This window comes from Myotis yumanensis, unplaced genomic scaffold (assembly GCF_028538775.1).
Source record: "Myotis yumanensis isolate MYYU_CA2020_CCGP unplaced genomic scaffold, mMyoYum1.0.hap1 SCAF_7, whole genome shotgun sequence".
In the NCBI taxonomy this organism is placed as follows: domain Eukaryota; kingdom Metazoa; phylum Chordata; class Mammalia; order Chiroptera; family Vespertilionidae; genus Myotis; species Myotis yumanensis.
In genome coordinates this window covers 81,823,963-81,850,082 of record NW_027223758.1, presented here as the reverse complement: position 1 = coordinate 81,850,082, position 26,120 = coordinate 81,823,963, and the positions used below count along the sequence as shown (strand labels likewise).

Here is a 26,120-nt window from a genome sequence, read left to right as displayed (position 1 = left end):
GAGATGTCAATTACCAAATCATAAAGGAAAAAGCTGGTTCCGAACAGCTTCCTTTACCAAAGAATAATTAGCTGGGTCGATATAATTTACAACCAAGGGATGCCCTCAACCAGCAGGCCAGGATCTGGAGATCATACCAGCTGCTGCTGCCACACCTTCCTTCTGAGGTTTGACTTCTCTGCCAACAGGTACACTCATCTTTTACTCACATCCCCCCATCACCAAATGGGATCTTGAGGCCTGGCAAAAAGAGATCCCTGCTGCCTAAACCCATCTCCAGCTAGAAGGCACACCACCTACAGCGTGGCAGCTGAACTGAGCCAACAGTCCCACCACCTCTGTTGAGCCAATGGGTGCTTCTCTGCATCTCTACAAGGTTTGTGATCATCACATGCATTTCTTTACTGAGCGCATCGCTCCTTCCAGTATTTACTACTGTCTGCTTTTCCTCAGGCGGATTCTCCCAGTCAAAGCTCCACGGCGGCCCAGGACTTCTTCAATTCTGTGAATCAGGGTGCTCCCAAACATGGAGTCGAGCAAGTGAAGAAAATCATACCTCCTAAGATTGCTCCTTCATAGATCAGTAACATGGTTAAAGCAAAACCTAGAAAAAATTCACTTTGATTGCAAAATTGGAACTGAAGAAATATTTACATATTTGATAAAGATTTACCGATAATTTTTCTCTATTTAGACTGAAGTTATAAATAGCTGTCAACTACTGTGACAAACATACAAATAAGGGAAGGCAAGGCCAAAAGGCAGCAAAGATAGGAGGAGGAAGCCAGAATGAGATTAAATACTAGCCACTGATTATTTTACTCATGCCTTGTCTAACCTTCAAAAGCACAGCATCCCAGGGCAAAAGGGTTAAAACGCAAGACTTTAAGTATTGTCTTCTCAAGCCTGTGTAAAGGAGTCTCACGGCACTAAAATATCTACGTCGGAAATACAAAATAGTATAGAAGAACTAAAAACATTTCCTATTTGCTAACAGATCTTGTTCTAGTGTAAGTAGAACTAAAAATTCTTAGCAACAATAAGAGATACAGGAGTGTATGTTTTAATAAATATAGGCCTCACTCTCCCTGGTTCCTCATTCTCCTTTACGTGAAATTACAAAAGCAACCAGATGTTAATATGGTAGTTCCTATAATTTTGATAACCAAATAAAAAATCTGAAAATAGAACCAAATTAGTGCAGAAAATTTATGTAGGCTATTTCTGAAACACCCTGTATTTGCTTCAATGTTCAAGCACCTGCAAAGTACATGCAGTAACCCTGTCTTACCCTGGTGCTCTGGCCTCTGGGAAGTAACTGTCAGCTGAATTTTATTCCCAGGAACAAAGGTGCCTAGCACTGGGGAGTCTTCAACCCTCTTTGAAATCTCATGGGAGGTGGAGGGCGGGGAGAACAGGAAAGCTAATGCAAAGCTATTTTTATCTACATCTAACATACCAAAGGCCACTTGCAAAACATTTTGGAAGCAGGATACAGTTATTACTTGGAAAAATCAGACATCTTATAACAGTAAACTCTGTTGACAAAATATAATCCACTTTCACATCCAAAAGCTAATTAGGGAGTTGCTCTAGGCACCACCTAATTAACTGAAGCATATAGAAAAAAAAATCCTTAGAAATTATCATTGTTTAAATACACTCTATTTTATTTTTGTCTTAAAATAGTTTAACCTTTATGCTACAGACTTATTTCAAAAAAACAGAAAATCTTATCTTGCACCAAAAAATATATATATAACACTCTGTTTTATTATTTTTTTTCTCCAAAGACCATTAAATACTAAATGGAAACAAAAACTAAATAATGAATGTAAAGAACCAAATTGTTTTAAAAACTAGAGTTGCACATTTTAAAACATAATTCTAAGCAATGATTTGTCGTCACTGCATCAAGTCCACACTCACACTCCAGCAACAGCAGATCTGTTAACCACCAAGTGCATTGATTCCTAGCCATACAATGGCTAACATTTCATTTTCACGGTAAGAGGAGCAAAAGGCTTCAATGACCTTTGTACTCTTTTTAAAAAACAAAAAAAACAAAACAACAACAAAAGAATATTTCCTAGTTATCCAGTGACTTTTTTTAAAGATTACTACCCTTTAAAGTTTGTTAAAGAATAGGTACATAGTGTTTTAAATAAAATGAAAAATACAACAGCATTGGACTAAAATATGTGATTATTTTAAACAAACAGTGCACAATCTGAGGAAGTTTGGTTAGGGTGCAATCATTTTTATATATACATGGAAGTCACATCATACACATACTGGAAAACAGGGATTAGGACTCTTTGCCTTTAAAAAAAAAAAGTTAAACTAAAAGACAAAATTGTGTCTCCAGCTTTTTCAAAAACTTTGTGACACAGTACAAAAAAGCAGGCAACACATTCATTTTGAAGTTACCTATGGTGCTAATCTGCTCAAAGTAACAATGAACAATTGACTAAATTAGCAAATCAGACAGTTCATATTCACAACTGATAATAATAAAAACAGTTATGGGATGCTCAATTGTAAAGGATAATGGAGTCCATTCAGTCTGGCTCCTTCCAACAAAATGAAAAGACAACTACAGTGAGCAGCAATTACATGTTACAGGCAGTCGTGATGATGTAATAAATAGTTGGTTACTGCTCTGTGGTTTCAAATTGGGTGGAGAGGAGACTTAACCAAATTAGTGCCATAAACCATCTGTGACCCAAGTGCACCATTTAGCAGATATATTATTTTGAATGGACAATGTTCTATGAAGCATAAAGAAGTATTTATGCTACCAAATGCAAAATTTTGGTTAAAAAAAATCACCTTACAAGAAATTTCAAATGTCACAGGAGTTGTTTACCACAGAATTTTGTCATTAATATCTTGCCAGAAACTACATCCCTGCTCTACTGGATCTGGCAATGAAAGAGGAGTTGAAGCATAGACTCTCTAGTTAATAGGTGGGAAAGTTCCAAACTAGTAGGAGGAAAGGATGACTGTCTCTACCATCCCTTCTCTCCTTTTGTGCATCTTAATTTCTAAATATCTGTTCTGGTGCATCAACTCAGGAGGCCGGGAGCTGGAAGAGGCACAGGTGAAGGCAAAGTGCAACCTGCTATAAAAGCAAAGGCCAGAAAAGAGCTTGGTTACAACTTCACTCTGCTCCTAATCTACAGTGCACACAGCACAATAAAATAATTCTCTTTAGAGGATGACTATTGGGAGCTAAAGAAAATATGTCATGGGAAATCACCTGCTGTACAGAACTGGACAAACATATTAACATGGGTATGTACTGCAAAACATTCTTTAAAACGGAGCTCTGCCCTGATATTGGGGACAAAATAAGCTGCAAAAACTTCAAGTCAAATAATCCATTCTATTCTTTTCCAATTATTTTCCTGGAACACACAGACCAGAAACTGTACATTTCTGCTTTGTCTAGCATTTTAATTCAAGTCACAAACAACGTGTAACAGTAAAATTTAATAAATTAATCCTAAAGTATAATGTGAAGTGAATCTGCAGAAGGTCCTATTTCACTCTGGCCTCTGGGTCTTTGGTTTTTGTCTAGAACTGTAACCATGTGAGAGACTGGAGATATGAGGTGCTAAAACTGGAAGTTAGTGATCTTTTAAAAGGCTTGATCTATTAGGAGTAGAATGACAGAAAAATAAAAACTTGATGAAGAACAGAGGCCAGATCAAATGAGACATCAGAGAAGCTCAAAGAACACATGCTTAAATACACTCCCAGGGAAGAGGTGTATGGAAGTAAAGCAGCAGGAAGAAGGGTAAAGGAACAATTGAGTCTTTCAAAACATAGAAGAAAAGGCCAGGCAGGTGAAGCCACGCCGGTGGGGGTCTTCAGGTGCATGCACACACGGGGTGTCTCATTTATCTCAGCGGCCCCACAGCACCCAACTTGCAAGTGCCTTATGTGAAACAGGCACTTACTAAATAAGTGTCCACTGAATGAAACTAAGAAACAGTAGTTCTCATGCTCTGATGATAAGGAAGAGCCAGCAAGGTATTTGGGGAGGGAGGCAAAGGGCTTTAGCAATATTATATGGTAAAAATGGAACCAAACCACCCCCCCAAAGGCCAACAAAAACTGTGGAGAAACAAAAGGAGGTTTTCTAAGCCAATATTACTTCATTCCTCCTTGTGCACAGTACATAGTGTTTTAACTCTAGGTATTGTTTGTAAACTAATTGCACTAGTAACTGCAACATGTCAGAGGAAAAAGGTAGTAACTAATGCCACAAACTCCAACACTGGTATTTCCTGAATTCCCTGAAGCTCCTACTATTCTTTGCCATACCTTTCAGAAACTGTAAAACGTACAGTGCCATTAATGTGCTTTGCATCTGATTTCCTATGGTGTATTTTGGTTTTTCTAATTTTAGAAGATATTGGAGAAAAATACCCAAATACAGAATCAGGTCAATTTCAGCTCAAGTTTGAACAGTTGTTGTACATCCTTTATAGAGAGACCAGCTATGAAAAAAGGCACGTTCCTCCTCTCAGATTTGCAAGTGCCCAAAGCCTTAGAAGCCACACAACTCTATATTCTACCTAAGTAGTAACAGGTTTCTATGTTTGCCCGTTATTTGAATAAACCAGGAAAAAGTTCAGGGCGAGAGATTTTTCCTACTGATCTCTCAGTACTCTCTTCAAATGCCCAAAAAACTTTGTGGTGGGTATCTATCCAAAATGCCTCGGCCACAAAAGGAGACATTTTCCAAAGAGTTTGAATTATTGCAACAAAGAGACAAATTAAGTCATCTTAGCAGTATTTATAAACACAAAGGGACATGTCAATTATTTGTGTTGTGGGAAGTCAGCCAGGAGCTAAGTCAGAAAAGAAGTTAGAAGATTTAAGCTAAAAGAAAATAATACTCTGTCTTCTATTTCTAAGGACAGGTTTCAAATGCACATGCCCTACTAGGTGCCAATAAGGACCTAACTAATATGTGTGCAAATGCCCTAAGGTGGGAGTGCCAATGGGTGGGCTGACAGAGGTCAAGTCTAGATATTAATTTTATTACACAGAAAAATAAATACAAGATTCAAACACTGAAATTCATTTCACCTGGTAATTAAAAGGAGGGCAGAGTTTCCTAAGAAAAAACTCACCAAGTAAAATGAAGTTATCTAATAAATTCATCATTCTCATATTCCTACTGAGGGAAAGAAGAAATTCTTTTTCTCTGTGATTACGTTATTTTCCTGACTTCTTTTGATTTACAAAAAAGAAAAAAGAAAAAGGAGGGGAGCAACTTTCCATGATTTTTGATTATACAAATGCCACAAACAGCTTCTGAGGCTGAAGCTATGACAATGAACTTCCATGTTGCAAAGAGGAGGAGGAGGGAGTGGAAGGGAACAGTGCGGAGGAACACAGTGACATTGTATTACAGTAGGTATTTACGTCTGCTATCCTCATCCAAGGTAAGGTCAACAACTTCTGCAGGTGAAGCCCAGGTCTGCTGGGGAGTCACAGCAGTCCATGACTGTGTCTGCCGGCTGCTAACATACGGTGTGCCCGAGCCATGCTTCCATGAAGAAACACTCTGAATCACACCTCCTCGAGGATGGACACACCTACAATTGAGATGAAGAGAAAAAGCATGGCTAACCGTACTACTGGAAAGATAGAAGGCAATACAGCTTCACTCGTACTGATCAATACTTTTACTAAGATCTACTATGCAAGATCATGAAACCCACAACCAATATCCCTTTTCTTCCCTCCCTCCATGTCTGTCCATCTGTCTGTCGTCCCCCCGCCCCCCTCAGTTTAGCCTAAAAAAGCCAGGAGTTTTGTCTCATTCAAAACTCCTGAGTTGCCTGGCCAGCATGGCTCAGTGGTTGAATGTCGACCTATGAACGAGGAGGTCACGGTTTGATTCCCGATGAGGGCACATGCCCAGGTTGCAGGCTCGATCCCCAGTGGGGGGCATGCAGGAGGCAGCTGATCAATGATTCTCTCTCATCATTGATGTTTCTATCTCTCTCTCCCTCTCCCTTCTTCTCTGAAATCAATAAAAAATATTTTTTAAAAAACAACTCCTGAGTTATGTGTAGGTCTGTTAGTGACAATGGATATATTTCTCTGAACTCATTTAAACCTTTGGATCTTCAGGACAGGGCACCATATAAATCCAGAACAAAATGAATATGCCCAAATAATCTTAGTCTGAACAAATAAAACAGTAAGAAATATAAGTGAAACTTGTTCTTAAAATAAGTTCTGTGCCATATTTGGTAATAACACCTTCAAAGACAGTAATAGTAATATCCCTTTAAGGATTAAATTTCTAAAAGTCTGCCGAACCGGTTTGGCTCAATGGATAGAGCATCGGCCTGCGGACTCTCGGATCCCAGGTTCGATTCCGGTCAAGGGCATGTACCTTGGTTGCGGGCACATCCCCAGTAGGGGGCGTGCAGGAGGCAGCTGATCGATCTCTCTCATCGATGTTTCTAACTCTCTGTCCCTCTTCCTTCTTCTCTGTAAAAAATCAATAAAATATATTTAAAAAATAAAAATAAAAAAATATATAAAAGTCTATAAAGGATCAATTTCCCTCATTCTGAAGGTGACAACAGAAACACCTGACTCTTTCATCAGAACTTCTTATGCTTTAGTGCAGTGTAAGTAACAAATACTCAGTTTAGATTCTCTAAAAGTAACAAGTACTCAGTTTAGATTCTCTAAAAGTACTCCATCAGAGGAACAGAACTGCCTTTTGCTGATGAACCTAAGGGTTCACTGGAAGAAAATTGTTTCAGAAGTACTGACAAATCGTTTCACATTCTGGTCAAATGATAGGACTGTAAGGTTCCAGTTTAAACCACTGAGTAAGTTTTGATTCAAATGAGAGGAAAGCAGGAAAGCTCAATTTATCATCATTATTTCAGGAGGAAATAGAACCCAATTGTTATAAGCCCTAAAGAGATGCCCTATAAAGAAAAATGCGAGAGGCTCAAAATACTGTAAGGCAACTAACATAAAGCACAGATTTTCATGTATTATCACACATTCTTTTTTTCTACATTATGAAAGGCATGGGGTGAGAGCATACTCAGCTATTTTTTAATTGGTCCAATCCCAATTCTAGTGCAGATACAGGCTTTCTCACATCTGCATATGACTGGCAATAGGTATAAAACAGTACCTAGTCATATAACCAAGAAAATGCTTAGGCCTTACTTTGGGGAGGAGGGGAAACCTTTGTAAAAAACTTTTTGTTGTTGTTAACCCTCACCTGAGGCTATTTTTTCCACTGACTTTTAGAGACAGCAGAAGGGAAGGGGGAGAGAGGGAGAGAGGAAGAGGGGGAGGGGGGAGGGGCAGGGGGAGGGAGAGAGGGAGAGGAAGAGGGAGAGGGAGAGGGAGAGGGAGAGGAGGAGGAGGAGGAGGAGGAGGAGGAGGAGGAGGAGGAGGAGGAAGAAGAAAGAAGAAGAAGAAGACATCGATTGTTTGCTTCCGGCACATGCTCCAAACCAGGCATCAAACCTGCTACCCAGGTATGTACCCTTGACGGGGATTCAAATCTGAGACCCTTTAGTATGCGTGGGCTGACACTCTATCCACTGAGCAACACCGGCCAGGGCATAAACAATAACTTTTTTTTTTTAATTGATTTTTTACAGAGAGGAAGGGAGAGAGATAGAGAGTTAGAAACATCGATGAGAGAGAAACATCGATCAGCTGCCTCCTGCACATCTCCCACTGGGGATGTGCCCGCAACCCAAGTACATGCCCTTGACCGGAATCGAACCTGGGACCTTTCAGTCCGCAGGCCGACGCTCTATCCACTGAGCCAAACCGGTTTTGGCTATTTTTGATAGAATAATTTCCTGCTCTTCATACACTAAAAAACCAATAAACGACAGACTTTACAGTAGAAGAGAACAAAACAAACAAACAAACAAACAAAAAACAAAAAGAACACAGAAAGGGGGCAGGCTCTGATGGTCAGCTTTTGATACAGTTAACTTATATTCTAAAAAGCAAACAAACAAAAACAGCAATGACATTAAAAATTAATCATTCTTGCTGTCATTTATAGAGCCTGAAGGTGACCTCTTAGATAATACTCCTACTTATTTTTCCTAATTGAGGATGAAATGAATCCTGTGGCTTTAGGAAAATACTTGTCTGTCTCCCTTGATTTTTTAGGATGTTAGCAATTGGGTTCTAGGAAGCAACCAGTCTAAAATGCAAAACGCTTCTCACATCTATTCTTTTGCTGAGGGATGAACAAACATTGATACCAATGACCAAAGAACCAAAGACTACACAGTGCATGAGGTAAGGGTCTGATTATCACAAAGGCTTCAGAGAATAGGTACTGAAGGAACTGTTCCAACACAGTTCCATGACAGGAAGATTTGTGCTATAAGGATTTAATTTCCTAGGGAAATTACCAATAAGGCTGGTAGAAGAAAAGAAGGAAAAGGGACCAAGAACCAAGAAAAACATTGGCATAGGGGTCATAAATTAAAACTGCTGGCAAAATGAAGTGGCACAGAACTAGAGGTGTTGGAAAAGTCTCTCACTGGCAAAGAACATCTAGTGAAAGTGGACTGTCCAACAATAAACACCTGGAAATTACAACATTTAGGTCAGGGGTTCTTCATAGCAATACAAAGCAGCCATAAAATATGCATTCAATTATTAGTTCAGAAAGCATGCTTTCTAGTCTATGACTAGAAGAAACACAGAAGTGAACATATCAAAATCGAAAGTAAAAGAGCAGGAAAGATGTTAACATGCAAGAAAAGAAAAGCAACTGGTTTTTTTTGTTTTGGTTTTTTTTTAAAAGCACATCACAACTAGAATTACTAGGTACAAAGGTCAAACAAAATGCTTCCAAATATGGAAAAATGGCACCCAAAGCAATCCAGAACCACAATTCCAAAGAAAACTCAAGGACCAAGTCCGTGTTTTAAAAAACCTCTCAGAAAGTCCACAACAAGGTAGAATATCGTAAGAAAAAATAAGAAAAGAATGACTAAATTCAAACAAAACATCTGTGCATGCAAAGCAAATTAGAACAAAAAGATGTTGATCAAAACCTAAAACCTTTTTCCAAGCGATAACCCTGCCAGAAGCCCATCAATACTTCATAACTGCAACCCTAGACCTGTAAAAGAAATAAATTCCAGATGAGATACAGGCGGCCACAGGGGCAATTCTGAAGCAACCAGGAAAGCCTCTCCCCCACCTGCTTCTCAGCTACTTAATCTCAATGTTTAAAAGCTTATCAGGCTTCTTTTCTAAAGAAACTGCTGAAATTTTTTCAGAAAAACAGAAGAGTCAGTGAGACTCCACTCAGTCTGTAACCAAAGACCAAAACAAAAGACAGCCCCAACACGATCTGTTAACTCTACATTCCATTGTCCAGACAATATAACCACTGAGATTTCAGAATGGAATTGCCACCTCTAAGATATGATTTCCCCAGGATTCAAACCAAAGAGTCAGAATAAAACACATCTTCACACTTCAGATCCTGTAAGAAAAAGTCCTTGAAAGTAATATTATAGCACATCATTTAAAATGTAGCTAAAGTCAGAACTAAAGTAAAACAAACATTATCTATAGAATAAAATGACAATCTGGATAAAAGACCTAACAAGTTTAGAAGAGGGTGTACTAGAGATCATCTGTGTGTATGCTGGAGGTGATGAGTGACTTAGAATTCACATTTCCAAGTTTTAACAGAACTATGATAATTTTAACTCCAGATAGCAATAATATTGGTAGAAAAAGAAGCAAAAATTTTCATGACGGAAGAACAGTTGAACAAAGAAGCTGAAAAGAAAGATGGCTCACTCTACAACATTTTAGGCATAAGGAGACAGTCAAGAAGGGAGACGTGGGAGGAGTTACTAGAGAACTGGACCAAGTGATATGTCTCAGCAGAATAAGAGATTAGATAAACAACATAGGTCACTATCTACTCTTTCCTACTTCAGTAGGAACACATGAATAATAACAGTGAATTAAAATTTGAAATGTAACTCAAGAGGAAGTTGGTGAATGGATAATGTGTTCCTGGCACAAATGAAGATAATTTACCGACATCAATCTGTCAATAGGCACAGTAAGTTTTATAGGAGGGAATCTGAAGTAAAAAAATACTGTAATATTCTAGAAAGATCCTGACATGGGGCTTAAAAGGAAAATATCTTCTATATTATAAGGAACAATGGTAAAATGAACTAATAGCAGACACATGCTGAAGTAAAGGAATAAGTCAGGAGTTCTACTTCCTCATCTAATAGATAAGTCAGCTTGAAGGGAATAAACAGAAAAATAGAAGAAAAAAGGAAAAGAGTTTTAGAACAGGCAGAAAAAAAGAGGAAAAATATGAGATAAAGAAAAGATTAAGAATGAAAATTCCTTCCCATGAGAATAGGGAAAATGACCATTAAAAAAGGAAAAGGAAACAGCTATGCAGGAATATTTATGGCATAAATAAAGATAGAGAATGAAATGCTAGGATAATACTAGTTCTAGTAAAAACAACTGGCCCTTTTGAGAGATGGCACTTTAAACTATGACTTAACTCTGTATTCCTAAAATCTCAATTGTTTAACTGAAAAATGCTCTGAGTATAATCAGTTTTCATTAGAAAAAGGCACCCTAAATTTCTGCGCCATGCGTATTTTGCCCCACTCTCCACTTCTAAATTCACCTTTTATAACAGAAGAAATGCTGGTAAATGTTTTATTGCTAACCAAAGAGTAAAATCAGATCTAAGGACAAGGCAATGTAGATATTGCGGAAATCAGGAAACCACAACTTAACTCTATAACATAGGAGAAAAGTTGTTTGCTATATAGAATACAGATTTTCCAGTCTAAATTTTTGTCTTATATCTACGTGTGTTAAATGTTCCCCAAGAATACCTCTGAGTGCTGCAACCAATTCTTATCGTAAAGCAAGAGTCAGTAAATTTTTTCTGCAAAGGGCTACATGGTAAATATCTTAGGCTTTTGAGAGCTATAAGGTATCTGCTGAAACTTCTGAACTCTGCCACTGGTTGCAAAAAAACACCCATAAATAATATGTAAATGAACAAGCATGGCTCTGTCCCAATAAAACTTAATACATGAATACATTTTATTTGAATTCCATAGAATTTTCACATCTCACAAAACATTCTTCTTTTGATTTCCCCCCCAACCATTTAGAAATATAAAAACCATTCTTAGCTCAAGGTCCGTACAAAAACAGGCAGCAGGCCAGATTTGGCCATTGGACCAGTTTGCTGACCTCTTTTAAAAATGCCAAACTTCATAAAATATTTTCACAATCGACTGCCTTGTAGCTTTTTAAAAATATATATATATTTGATTTTTTACAGAGAGGAAGGGAGAGGGATAGAGTTAGAAACATCAATGAGAGAAAAAATATCGATCAGCTGCCTCCTGCACACTCCCTACTGGGGATGTGCCTGCAACCAAGGTACATGCCCTTGACCGGAATCGAACCTGGGACCCTTGAGTCCGCAGGCTAACGCTCTATCCACTGAGCCAAACCAGTTAGGGCTGTAGCTTTTTTTTTAAACCCTAAGAAACAGAACTCTCTGAGTCACATAAATAACACTAGAAATATCCTCTGTTAGATACAGACCAAAGTAACTTGCAAGTTTTAATGAAAGATAAGAAGTACTCTAAGAAATAAGCAAAAGAGATACGTCATCAGATGCATACTTCCCAATTGTTTGCTCCAATATATTTCAAGATAAAGTGACAGGCAAGAAAATATGAATAAGAGGAGGGGAAAGTATGTCCTAAGAGAAAAATCTGTCATGTACTCTAATCAAGAATAACATCAGTTCTAGTTCACATACACATATGGTCACGCTGTTCTCGATATGAGACAATATGCAACACACACTGAAGCTCATATCATGTCTAATCAAAAAGTGTTTCTTAAGCCAAAGGAAGCTGAGGTAGCTCCCACCATTCATGCCAGCCATACTGTAATGCCTACCATTTTCTTCTCCCTTGATTTCTAGTTAAAATTCACAATGTAAAGTATCAGAATACTCCAAAAAATATCCTACCTTGCATGTTCCTGAACTCCCACAATCTCCACTTCACTATCTGAAGAGGCAATATTAATTTCTTCATTGAGTGGTGCACTGCCAGCAGATGTCTTGTCACTTGCTAGGAACCCTGGATCCAAATGACCTGAGAGAGAAGAGGGGGGAGGGAGATAAGCACTATATTTTGATTTCTTACAACAGCAGAAAGAACTCATTGACAGACTTCTCATCCAGGTTCAATCACAGAAAGAGAATGGTCTTATGAGATCTTGCCACAACAAAACGGTTACCCATGTCAAATAAACAGGAGCAGTGTTCTAGTAAAAAAAAAAAAAAAATTAAACAGACCACACCACACGCTCATAGTTATAAGAGTGTTCAAACAACATGGAAGCACATAAAAGTAAGAATTCCAAGTCTCACTCTCTACTTATATTCCTTAGGAGGAAAAACTTAGAGTATTTTGGTAAGTATGTATAGTATATCTAAATATAGGTAAATATAAATTATAATAATACTCTATGTTTAGTTCCATAATGCTTTTTGCATTTAACTCACACAAGAATTCTGCCACTACCTAGAGGGCAATGGAGCTCTCTGCTACTTATCATTTCAATAGAACAAAATTCTACCAGAAAAGTTCAAAGGCATAAATGGAATACTCTTCACTAAATTTTAAACAAATTTAACAATTTTCTCTAAAGAAGTGCAGATTTAAAAAAATCTAACCCCAAACCACATATAAAAGTGAAGATTGTAATTTTTGCTTTGAGCAACTAAAACATAACCTGTATGGTGTTGACAGTTCTCATTAGACAGACACAAACCACACAACTCTGGGAAAAACAACTGTTTGTGGCACTGGAGCACATGAGGATTATTTCACAAGGGTCTTAATAAAGCTTCTATTACATAGTGCAATAAAAAACATTCTCCAAAGAAACAAAACAAACAAACAAAAAAACACATTCTCCAACATCACATACAGCATGAGCTTCCACAGAATTCTCTCTCAAGAAAAGCTAATGACATAGCATCAAAGTACATAGCTCTATAAACAATTCTAGCAAGAGTTAAAATTCAGCTTTATTTCCCATGTCTTGAATGTTCTGACATAAAAGGATGAATTTTAGAATATCTAAGGAGTTAGTATGAATAAGAGGTTACAACAGGTACAAATTTGCATTTATTCTTTAAAGGGATTTTTATTTAAATACTAGAGGTCCGGTGCACGGATTCGTGCACAAGTGGGGTCCCTCAGCCTGGCCTGCAGGGATAGGGCCAAAACTGGCTCTCCGACATCCCCCAAGGGGTCCCAGATTGCGAGAGGGCACAGGCCAGGTGCACAATAGGGACCAGGGAGAGACCACAGGAGGACTCCATGGCGTTTCTGGCCCATCTTGCCCAGTCCCGATCAGCCAGACCCCAGCAGCAAGCTAACCTACTGGTTGGAGGGTCTGCCCCTTGGTGGTCAGTGTGTGTCACAGCAACTGGTTGAACGATCTAACGGTCATACTTACATATTAGGCTTTTATTATATAGGATATTGTCATCTAATACCAAATAATTTCTCCATATTTAAAAAAATCCTTTGTGACACCTTATATAAACTAAACCAGTAAGGTTTACATAAATACAACTCTCCTTTCCCCTAATCTCACTTATTTCAATTTTTCAAGGTCATTGAGCAATCTTATACTTTCATACTCCTGCAAACGATTTTTTCTTTTTAAAGTTATAGGTGGTCCCAAAACAAACACTTTACCATTTTTATACCCTTTGATCCTGTAATCCCACCCATGACAATTCAGCCTAATGAAAAAAAACTTTAAACAAAATGTTATGATGTCCAAAGATAAACACTACAGTGCTACGTAAAAACCTGGGGAAATGTATGAACATGTAAGTATCTCACATAACGCTATAAAGATATGTAGGTGCTAGGTAAAAGCTATGAAAAGTAATCAAGTTTGAATATAATTGTGGGTCTTCTTTACAATTCTTTAACAGTATTTTTTCTATGAAAATAATGCATAAATGAGAAAACAGAAGACTAAAAAGCTTAAACTGGCTTCTAGATACAACTGGTGATTGAGATATTACAGTGTAGATAGGATTCTATCAGTGGCAGTGAGCACTCACCTTTGAACCTTACAAACATACAAGAGATGGCATCCACCAGACAAAACCCAGTTTTGTTAAAGTTAGGGTAGCTGCTTAAATGGAGTTTTTTGTTAAGTCTAGGTTTGGTAAACCTAGATTCTTGTTATGACTCTAATACTTTGCTTGTGGCCAAGTCTTTTATCCAATTTCTACTTCAGTGTTATAGTTATCACTATTGTCATGTATACTATTTCTACTGCAATTCTAGAAAGGAATACAAATTGACAAGTCTCTCTTTTTTCAATTATTTTGAGCAGCTTTGCTTTTGTGCAACTATAACAGTTTACTTCATCGATTTGTTCTTCAATAAATACTTGTTTATAATATGCTATGCACTGTGTTAAGTGCTAAGAATACTATGGGGAACAAGACAGGTGTACTCTCTAAACTCAACAAGCTTACAATATATTTGGGGATAATAAAAAGTAGTCCATTGCAAGGTGGCTAAAAAACTGCTCTGAAAAGGAGGTAGAGAGTCCCTGGAAACACATAGAAAAGGAACATTTCCCAGACTAGAGGATAATCAAGGAAACTGAACTCTCAGGAAGGAGTAAGCACAGGTAAGAAGTAACATAAGAAACACTATATTACCCTTTAGGTTAGGGTATAAAAGTTTGCTGGGATCAGCCGGTTTGGCTCAGTGGTTGAGCATTGACCTAAGAACCAGGAGGTCATGATTCGATTCCTGGTCAGGACATAGGCCTGGGTTGCGGGCTCGATCCCCAGTGGGGGGCATACAGGAGGCAGCTGATCAATGATTCTCTCATTGATGTTTCTATCTCTCTCTCTCTCTCTCTCTCTCTCTCTCTCTCTCTCTCTCTCTCTCCCTTCCTCTCTGAAATAAATTTAAAAAATGAAATAAAAATCAGTGCAAGACAAAATATGGCACATGAGGTTAAATTAGAGTGAGCTAAATACAAATTTCCTGGTGAATGTTAAGTCTAGGCTAATGGTGTGAGAGTTTTGCCACATTTCCTGTCAGAGCCATTAGATAAAGTATGCTATTCAAATAACAAGTCAGCTGGGATCCGCATCAAGTCTGTGGAATGCCATGCTCTTCAAGAGACACCAAGGCATTCTCCAATAGCCAAGAATGAATCCCCCATTCTGTCTATTTCAGACCCAGGGCAATTAGTCCTCTTCTCTCAATGTAACCCTCTTTAGCATGTCACATTCCTTTGAGAGCTCCTGTGCAGAGCCTGACATTCTCTGGCCTTTGGTCCATTCCCCACTGCCTCCCCACCCCATGCCCTCACAGGAATCCAATGGCAGAACACTGCCTAAAGAATACACAAAAGTGAGCAAAGATGATATGAGGTTCTTCAAATACTGTCAGTGGTTGTAATCTATTCCCATTCTAGGACAAGAATAAGCCCTGTACAAAAAGTGTCAATACCACAATTATCATGTATTAAACTGAAAATTTTTTGTCCTCCCACTACAGACCTTTTCAACACATAAGTCAGAAAGAAGCAATAGAAAAAGTAGTAACTACATTATTATGGGAAATATTTCTTTTGCCTTCAAAAGAAATAATGTAGCTTTTTTATTTTTTAATTGATGTCAGAGAGAGGAAGGGAAAAGGAGAAACACATCCATGTGAGAGAGAAACATTGATCGGTTGTCTCTGGCATGCACCTTGACCAGGGATTGAACTTACAACCTGGGTATATGCCCTGACCAGGAATGGAACCCACCACCTATTGGTGTACGGGATGCTGCTGCAATCAACTGAGTCACCCGGGCCAGGACTGTAGCTACTTTTTAAATCACTAGTTTTAAGAACTAGTCCTGGACCTCTTTGTAGCACTTAAAGAAAATTATTACATACTGGATGGCAGCAGCATGTTAGCTATAAAATAGGTTAATATCTTAAGGTGCTACTCATTTAGCTTTAAAACAAACAAATTATTAGCTTGTGTTTAGTTTGCTTAAGAATGTTAAAAGCGTCAAAACCGGTTTGGCTCAGTGGATAGAGCGTTGGGCCTGCGGACTGAGAGGTCCCGGGTTCGATTCCGGTCAAGGGCATGTACCTGAGTTTCGGGCACATTCCCGGTGGGGGATGTGCAGGAAGCGGCTGATCGATGTTTCTAACTCTCTGTCTCTCTCCCTTCCTCTCTGTGGAAAATCAATAAAATATATTTTTTTTTAAAAAAAAAAAGAATGTTAAAAGCAACTTTAAAAAGGGAAAGGAGGTTAGAAACTAAAATCTTAAGAGTCCATATGAAGCTTGTAAACATGAGGAACCTGACCAAACTTGACCTCCTTCACGAGACTGATATATTGACTTTAAAGTGCTAATAGAAACATGGCCGTTCTGGTCTGATTATAAAAAGCCCTACACTAAGGACAGGAAACCCAAGATTTGTTTCTCTGCATTACAACAAAGCTTGCATAATGGACAAATCAAGATTACTATCCCTATTTTAAGAATGAGAAAATGCTCAATGTTTACCTTCTTAACAAGAAGGCTGGGAATGGGGGCTAAGGGAGGGGATAGGATCATTTGTTTAGAATTTTTAATTTCCCAGGGGGAAAACTCTAAATAAATTCAGTTTACCATAATTATAAGTCTTCCACACCAAAAGAACTTCAGACTTATGCTTCTCTTAGCCTCATCTACACGTTTACAGTGAGCTATTACTAGCAACAAACAAAAATATCAGATATGTTGGTACTGTTTCCTAAACATATCCAATGCAAGAGTTAACTGGGGGTGATTATTAAAAACAGATTCACAGCCCTGGCCGGTTTGGCTCAGTGGATAGAGCGTCGGCCTGAGGACTCAAGGGTCCCAGGTTCGATTCCGGTCAAGGGCATGTACCTTGGTTTCGGGCACATCCCCAGTGGGGAGTGTGCAGGAGGCGATTGATCTGATCGATGTTTCTCCTTCATCGATGTTTCTAACTCTCTATCCCTCTCCCTTCCTCTGTAAAAAATCAATAAAATATATTTTTTTAAAAACAGATTCACAGACTACATTTCAGATCTACTTTACAAAACCTTTGGGGAGAAACCCTAGGAGTCTGAACTTTTATAAGCACCCCAGGTAATATCTATACTCAGACAAAGTTTAGGAAATACTGTAACAAGAGCAACTTTATGCCAGGGCAGGGCATAAATTAGCAATCCATTAATTAGGCCCATTAATCACCTCCTTATTCAGTCTATTTCAGCATAAATACATTAACATCATGCTGGTTAGCACTCCTGTGGGCCTACTGTGTGCTGCATCCTGTTCTAAGTACATTATATATGTTACTTCACATTAATGGTACTAACCTTTAGGGATGGATACTAGTTTATAAATTGGGAAACTGAGGTTTTACATAAGTTACCTGACGTCCCACAGTTTTTAAGTGGCTGCTGGTTCAAAACCAGGATGTTTTGTTGCCACCTCCTATACTGTTCAATTCTAGCATCAAGTAAGAAAAAGTAAACACATGGCAACAGTTGAAATGAAAAGTTTAAGTCATTTATTGACCAGGGGGCCTTCCTAATTTCAACTCTTTTGCCTTGGTTAAAGTTAAAAATAAATAGTAATAACTATTTTGCATACAAGAACATGACCTAAATGCTTGGAAAAAGAGAAAAACTACTCTATCTCCAATGATTACTTATGTGATCCTAATGGAGTCGGGCTGCTGACCTGGTCTGAGATGCTATTAATTAACCCCTGACTAGTCTGTTCAGTGGCTGGGTTTTTATTTTGTTGGGAGAGAAAATTAACCTTTAGAACATTTATCTTAAATTCAAACCAGAAGAATGACCATTCAACTGATAATAGCTCAGGTCTCTAAACTATAAACTGGCCACTGAGGATAAATTCTTTTAACATTTACACATTTTAAGTACATTCAAATTCACAAAATGAGTTTCTTCAATAATAATTACATTAAAACTCGAGTGTATTAAGTTTTATTTATTACTCACATACCTGCATTACTATATTTGGGGGGGGGGGGGCGACTCACTTTGAATGAGTCAATAAATGGCTTCACAAGAAAATGTCATGAGGATCTGTTGAAAAGTGATGACCATGTCCTATGATGTACAAAAATTTACACATAATTTATGGCCTGATATAAGCATACATTTTTATCCTAGAGAAATCATCACACAGATGTACCAAGAGACACACACAAGAAATGTTAGTGGCAGTATCATTTGGAATAGTACCTTAAATGTCCAATAAGAAAATGGGTACGTCAATTGTGATATAATCATACAGTGGAATACTAAGTAACAGTAAAAATGAATTAACTAGAATCATATTTATTACCAAAAACAAAGCTCACAAAATGTTCAACTAAAAATGCAAGTTGCAAGTGACTATCTTCAATATAATATCAATTAGTATTAAAACATGCTTGTTTACAGATACGTAACAAATGCAATAAAAACATAAAATAATACAGAGTAATAGCAAACACCAAATACCAAATCATGACAGTTTTGGAGTGGGAAGGGAAAAATAAGGTGAATAAAGTTGAAGACATGGGTATTTCCCTCCTCACATATTTTTGCCATGTTTTATTTCTTAAGACCAGTGGTAAGTACCTGAATGGTACTGTCTTTCTAACTTTGAATGACTGAAATTCAAAAAGATAATCAAATACAGAATTAAGTACACAAAGGCTAATGATGTTTTGAATAGTCAAGCTAACAATTACTTGAATCTGAAAATGTGATGCTATCCCCAAAGCTGGTAACTCTAATGATACAAGACCCCAAACCTTGTACTATTAGGCTGAATCACATGAAACTGCTGGGTTTGTTGTAGGTCAAAAGTCAAATATTAACAATTTAGGTCAAACTAATATTAAAATTCTCTAAATGAAAAGCAAAAAAAAAGAAGTAATTGTTCATGTTTTTCTCAAGCATTTACAATAAAGTGGTCTACTTAATGGCAAACTAAGAAAACAAAGAAATACTAGTAAAACTGAAGTAGAATGAACCATTTAATTGTCAATGGATGAAAAATGAAGATAACTACCCAGTACACAGAACAAATTATAAAACTTAGAAACACATATTGGAGAAAATGTCAAACTACTCTCCTTTGATACAAAGTATTACTACTTAATTCTTTTTAAAGTACTTATACATATTAATAAATCCTTAAAAGACCCTTGTTATGCAAAGCAAGTATTTGACATCCAGAAAAGAACAGCTTGTCTAAGGTCAAATAGGCAGTTAGCAGTCAAAACATAGTTAAAATTAAGTCCAGGTCCTGCTCTGTTCCAAAATTAGTCAAAATAAATTAATTAGAAGCTCAACAACAAGAGATTTTTATTTGCTTCCATCAAAAAGTATGAAAGGAAGAATTAAGGACAATGATCTGTGGCGTTGTCTTTATTTCCTGACAACTTAAATATAAAAAGTTCTAAACTAAAACCCATTATTTGTGTAATACAAAACTCGTTTCCCATAAACATTTTAGGTAGTGATTAAGTTACTAGATTCGCTCATAAAAGCCAAAGCAATTCATAATTTAAATAGAAAATTATATTCTTTCTATAACATGAAAGAAAATACACTACCTAAAGTCTGTCAACAGCTTCCCCCTCCTTTCTTAAATTTAAGTGCTAGTACTTTTAGAGGGAAAAAAAAGGCTTACATGAGAATACTGAAAGAGTTTTGAGAACCATATTGAAGGAAACTTGGAGGCATCTGTGCAAGGTTTCAAAGGTAATAGCAATGGGTATTTTAGCAAATAAATATCACTCTTAAGAATCATCACAGAACCAAGATGAATAATGCAAGACAAGGAAAGAAATTTTTCTGAGATAATAGAGGCAGAAACTGTAAGAAAAGGATTAGAAAAGACAAATATGAAAACTACAGTAGAGGAAATAACAGGGGTACTTCACACCAAGAGGTGGAAGAACAGTGCAGCACTATATAGGAACAGCCCCTCAGGGCAAGTATGAACAGGCCCCTCCCCCAAGCTGCAAGGCTGCTGTGCAGCTAAGTGAGGAAAACCATTGAGAAGTGGGGATGGGATGGGAAAGTATTAGGTTATCTGGGTGGTTTTTACATGTCAGGCATTTTTAACTCAAGAAATATGCATACTAAAATCTGTTTATGCCTACAATTCATGTCATATATTGTCATTTTTGCTTCCTCCTGATTAAGAAAGATGAATGACATGTTACCCCAAACTCCTTTATAGTCAGTTATAAATGACACCCTGGATGCCTCTGGTTAGCCTGCGCACCTCAGCAGGGCCCACTATGAGAAACAACTGCCAGGACACATGCACATTACATTAAAGAAGGGGAAGGGGAGGGAGACCAACCTGCCTCCGCATCCAGCTCCTCTAGAAGCCCGCAGGTCCTCCAGGTAGCTCCTGTGTCCTGGCCTCCTACAGAATTACTGTGCTCTTGAACTACTGCAGCCGCCAATAAAGTGTCCACATTTACCACTTCTGGGTCAGAGCTGGTGTCAGACATATCATAATAAGCTATAACTGGAGGTCCATCTAGGGAGGAAAGAAAATGTATACTTGTGTCTAACTTGTGGGGTGAAAATACTTCTGAAACTAAGAGCCCTCTAAATGCCAGTTGCCTTTATCTTATTACTCTAGCTAATCAGAAAAGCTAATATTTACATCTAATATTTTGTACATGGTGTAAAAGTGAAAAAGATAACCCAAGCTTACAAAGATAAGGGACACATTAGGGAAGGAGGGAAAGGTGAGTTATGAAGAACAGAAGACAAGACTATACTGAACAATGTTACACTGAACTGACATCATACTCTTAAAGAGCAAAAGATTAAGAAAAAAGGGAAGACTCCACAGAGAAAGTGAAACTGATTTTTAAAGGAAAAAACAGATGCAAACTATTAAAACTCAACTTATATTTTTAAGAGAATGAATCTAGTTCTCTTAGTAGCTAATACTAAAACTCCCCAGTAGAGTCAAAGAAAATCAAATATGTATTTTTCTACTCTCTAAAGAAATAAAGTTAATACTAAGAGCTCTACCTGACTGACTTATTTCCAGGGAAGCCCTTTAAAATATCAGGGATGTTATACATTTTACAACATTCTACAAAAAGACAACACAAAATCCATCTTCAGGATTTTGCTTTGGATGTCTTGTGAGGGATATTTATTTTTTTTTTTTCCCTGAGAAAGACAAGCAACTCACACCCCAAGGAAATCATATGCAATCTTACGGGTCATTTTAGAGGAAGATAAAGTTCTTACCAGAAAAATAAGAGATCCCTTCTACCTCCAAATCACCCTAACTAGCTAAAAAAAAAGCAGCTCAGTTACAAAGTAATTACACTTCAGCAATTCATGCTAAAATAACTCAATAGTCATGCTTGTATAATAGATGCATGCTTTAAAATGCTAAAGTTACCCTTTTTCTAATACAACAGGAAAAAGTTTTCAGTCAAGTATGAAACACATCCCTTACTACTACCTCCAATTTAGAAGAAAGCAGAAATAACAGAATGCTCTTTCTCCCAACAACTATCTATGAAGTGCAGGCAAATAATCTATTTCTATAAAGATTTTTTAATATCATCCAACAAATTAATATTAAATACACCTATTTTATGAGACTCTTTATAAGAAATACATATGCTAATGAATCATTTAACTAAAACACAATGAAAGACTACTGTTTTAATACAAAAATACATTGTGTAAATTGTCACTGAACAAAACATAGAACACACTTCGGATATTTATCCCTTAAAACTAAGTTCCTAAACCATTGGTTTACATAGCAACATTAAAAAACAACACATGACCAAACATAAATGCAAATGAGTTAAGTGTCACTGTAAAAGGAACAGACATGTCACAATATGAAATTCTGACGACCGTAACAGTTTGTTCACTACTTAAAAAAATAATTTCTAATTCTCCCAAAAGGGTAAATCGAGCTCATAAAATTCAAGTGTGGCCTCAGTATCAATTGGCAATGGATTTTAGTTCAAATAGCAAAAAAGTTGGCTCATGTTTGAGGTTTCTCTTTTCTAATAAATAAAAGAAAATGGTATACTTTATGGAGTTCTCATCAGAGTTCAAAATGATTATGGAATAAAGATACTATGTAATGTCCAAATTCTTGAGTGCAGAAGATATGAAAGTCAAGTACAATAATGACTATTTGACCAAATGTTCTATTTTTAAAAGGGCTTTAAGTGTTTTGTGTTGACAAAAAAAATAGTTATTTATGTTAAAATTTATATCACTAATACCAATCAGAGCCACTTGCCCCACATCCCCCACCACAATCACCAAATTGAGGCAACAGGTCAACAGTCAAGTCAAAATTGTACCACTCCTACATGTATAATCATGCAAAAAAAAGTATTAAGTATATATGTACATGCAGTGTGATATCACCTACCCAAGGAAATAACTTCTCTGAAAGTCTTCATCAGTAGGAAATACAAGCATAAACTTGTTATCTGGCTTCATTCTTGCATCTTCCATATTTCCAAACAGCACACCTTATAGCTTAGCTTAAATTTAGTATTCATCACAAACAAAGACAGTAATATTTTCATATTTTAATTGCACTTAACAGTTAAAACAAATGATTATCACTGTCATTTTTCTCATTTCTAGGATATTCAAATGATGACAAGTCAATACTATACCAACTTTAATAAAGTAAAGGAATAGTTGCCTTTGTGACTTTGTCTTTCAACAGAAAACCAGTTAAGAATCTCGTGTTCCAAGGTCATCTTACACTTATCAATAGCAAATCAAGATTAACTAAGAGTTGTTTGAAGCACTTAGCAGCAGGGTTTGGACTTTAAAGCACTAAATGAATATTAATTAATGGTGACAATTTGTAACATTCTTTTAAAAAAATGACTTGCTGCACAGAATTAAGAAACAGGTTAGGTCCTATAATGAAATCATTTGCCTTTTAAAAGAAGTAACTCTTAAAGAAACAAATCAAAGCACTGAGAAGCTAGGAAAACTCAGCCACTAATATCACAAGCAGTGATCTATACTTTCAATATGATGCTTGCCAATTCATTACAGGATGGAATAAACATGGAGATACTGTCCTTCCTCTCACTTGATTATTGCTCTATGCTATTAAAACAACAGCACTGCTACCAAGATTTTAACTTTCAGAAACATCTAGTCACTTCAACATGGAAACATTTCCGATTTAAAGTTATCATTAATGTTAAGCGCATTCCATGTTATTCAGACTCCACATTCTCCTATCTACTCTGTCACAATCTGAAAACAAAAATTTACAATAATGAACTCACTAGTTTTTCTACAATCATTAAAATCATCTCTCTATAAGAGTAAATTTAACACAGTTAAGAATTATTTGGTCTGTGCTTAATCCAAGTCCTATTTTTCTTACTGATAGTTTGAAATTCTGCTGCTCATTAACAATTACAAGGCAAGAAAAATTAAAGGCTGAACAATCCACTGGCTACTTGTTCTATTTAAGAACATCAACTCATCCATTTTATGCTAGAAATAGGTTTGCACCCTCTTGCTGACCTCCTAGCCTATAAATAGGTTCTAACTTTTCAAATACCAAAATGCAGATGTATCTGTGTCATCACATTCCTAACAGTGAGATTTACCCTTTTATTACCTTAAACCTCCTGTACTATTATCATCAAATATTTAATTTTATGAGTTAGTTTTCTTTCAAATATGTTCTCTTCTTAATGTCATGGAAACAATTTGAATCACAAAAACAAAGCAAAATAAAACCTAATATCCTTTATTACATTTATCCCTAACAAACCCATTTTCAAATTTAACAATCAAAAGCACAAATTTAAAACTATACAAGGTAATTACATAATTTACCACTCATTTTACAGATAAGAAATCTGAATCCTAGTGAGGTGGAATCAGAAGAGATTACAGTTCTCCTTGTCAAGGGAACAAGGAATATACAAGATGAGAATGGGAGCAGCATAGAAGTACACCCAGATTTTTGGCAGCGAACACACAGGTTGAAGTCCTGCCTACTACTTCCTAGCTGTATGACTCAGTTTCTTCAAGGCTTATGGTGAGGGTTAAAGAAGATATAACACAGAATATCATAGGAGTTCAAATACTGGTCTGTTGCCCCACCTTTCCATTATAATTAGCACTTGCTCTACTTCATTATCTATTTGCTTATCTTTGCGTGTAAACTCTGCTATCCAAGGCATTCATGCAAGAAAGCTTTGAGAAAAACATCACTGCATGGGCTGGTGCCTTATATTATAGATTAACCCAACTTGTTAAGAAAATGCTTTGCTGGAATTAATGAGATCATCACAAATGTGACTTTCCTATTTTTATTTGTTTCAAGTGAAATGTCAGCTTGGATGTATTCATATAAAAGTGTTTCAAAGCCAAATACAACTTATTTTGGATTATTTCATATTTAGCATCATCCTTGCCTACAAAACCCTTGCACTAACACGAGCGTTGTCAGTATTCCAGTATGAAGTCTAATTAGTTCTAGGATCCAGGAATTGCTCTAGTATCCCTGAGGTACCTGAAAATGTCACTCTTCCTCCTCTCTTGATTACAAGTCTTAGGCCCAAGGAAAGGTGGGCTAATGAACCAATACATGGCTTCCCCCTTCAACTCCCATTTCCATGGCTACAGTAACATACAATAAAGCCCAGAGAAAATTCTTTCTCTCCTCCCTACAGCCAACCTCCCAAAATCCCTCACTGGGAGAGGAAAAATCTATTTTGTTGCTGCTAAAGGACCCCATATAGGCTCTGCACCCAGTCACTAAAGGGCCTGGGCCCAGTACCATTCTCTACATCAAGAGAGCCTCAATCCAGATATTGAGATTTTAAAAAGTTACACCTGGCCCTAGCTGGTTTTGCTCAGTGGATAGAGCGTAAGCCTGTAGACTGAAGGGCCCCGGGTTCGATTCCAGTCAAGGGCACATGCCTGAGTTTCAGGCTCAGTCCCTAGTATGGGGCGGGGCGTGCAGGAGGCAGCTGATCAATGATTCTCTCTGATCATTGATGTTTCTATCTCTTTCTCCTTCTCCCTTCCTCTCTGAAATCAATAAAAATATATATTTTGTTTAAATGCACTTAAAAAAAAGGTTATATCTGAAAGAGGAGTTCTCAGCAGAATCTCAAGAGCTGCAGAAGGGAATCTGCATTTTAGGAAAACTTATCCAAGAAAGAACAGCTTTTTCATTACACACCAAAATATTCACCAAGATGAAAATTTGTATTTGCAGATGAGAAAAAATATGAGAATATTTATGCTGTATTTTCACTATCAATCAAAAAATAAAATATAAACAGAATCTGAAACAATAGAAAGCTATTATTTTTAGAGTATCTCTTAGAAAAGATGAATAATTTATCAACCAGAAGAGACAAAAATCTGTATAGAAAAGCACCTCTCTAGAAAATATAGATTTAAATACAAAAAAATTGCACTGTGTATATTTTCTTCAGAGTAACATCATAAAGTGATTTTAGTAAAAAGAAAACTGTCAAGAACACAGGGCTAAATGGAAATGACATACAGCAATGTGCACTGAAATTTTGTTTGGGAATGAAGTCATTTTTTTTCAAATAAAACAATCAGTGTCTGTTTTGTACATTTCCCATTATACTTATCTCAATTACTAAAAAATTAGATATAAAATTTCCAAGGCAGAATATAAAATTTTAAGGATTATGTCTGTCTTTATATCATCCTGGTAAATGACAGGTCATTCTGTCCACTCAAGAAAAGTTACCTATGATACTGATGAAGAGTTAATTTTGGAAGAATCAAAGAAAAGGTAAAAGCAAATATTTCAGATAATCATAGTAGTTAAAAAGTTAATCAGCCCTGGCTGGTTTGGCTCAGTGGATGGAGCATTAGCCTGCGGACTAAAGGGTCCCGGGTT

General features: G+C 36.9%; 1 protein-coding gene across 4 annotated transcripts in view; it reads right to left on the bottom strand.

Annotated features, from left to right (window-relative positions):
- Positions 1-1,649: 1,649 nt before the first annotated feature.
- ARK2N (arkadia (RNF111) N-terminal like PKA signaling regulator 2N) overlaps positions 1,650-26,120 on the bottom strand; it is a 75,803-nt gene continuing 51,332 nt past the window's right edge. For 3 of the 4 annotated variants that reach the window (XM_070421093.1, XM_070421091.1, XM_070421094.1), the window contains exons 3-5: positions 20,544-20,726; positions 12,098-12,224; positions 1,650-5,615 (exon numbers count right to left, since the gene is read on the bottom strand). In XM_070421093.1, coding sequence (XP_070277194.1) covers positions 5,426-5,615; positions 12,098-12,224; positions 20,544-20,726 — 500 coding nt within the window. In that variant the 3' untranslated portion in view covers positions 1,650-5,425. The remainder of the gene's footprint in view (positions 5,616-12,097; positions 12,225-20,543; positions 20,727-26,120) is intronic. The other variant, XM_070421095.1, reaches the window with a different exon arrangement.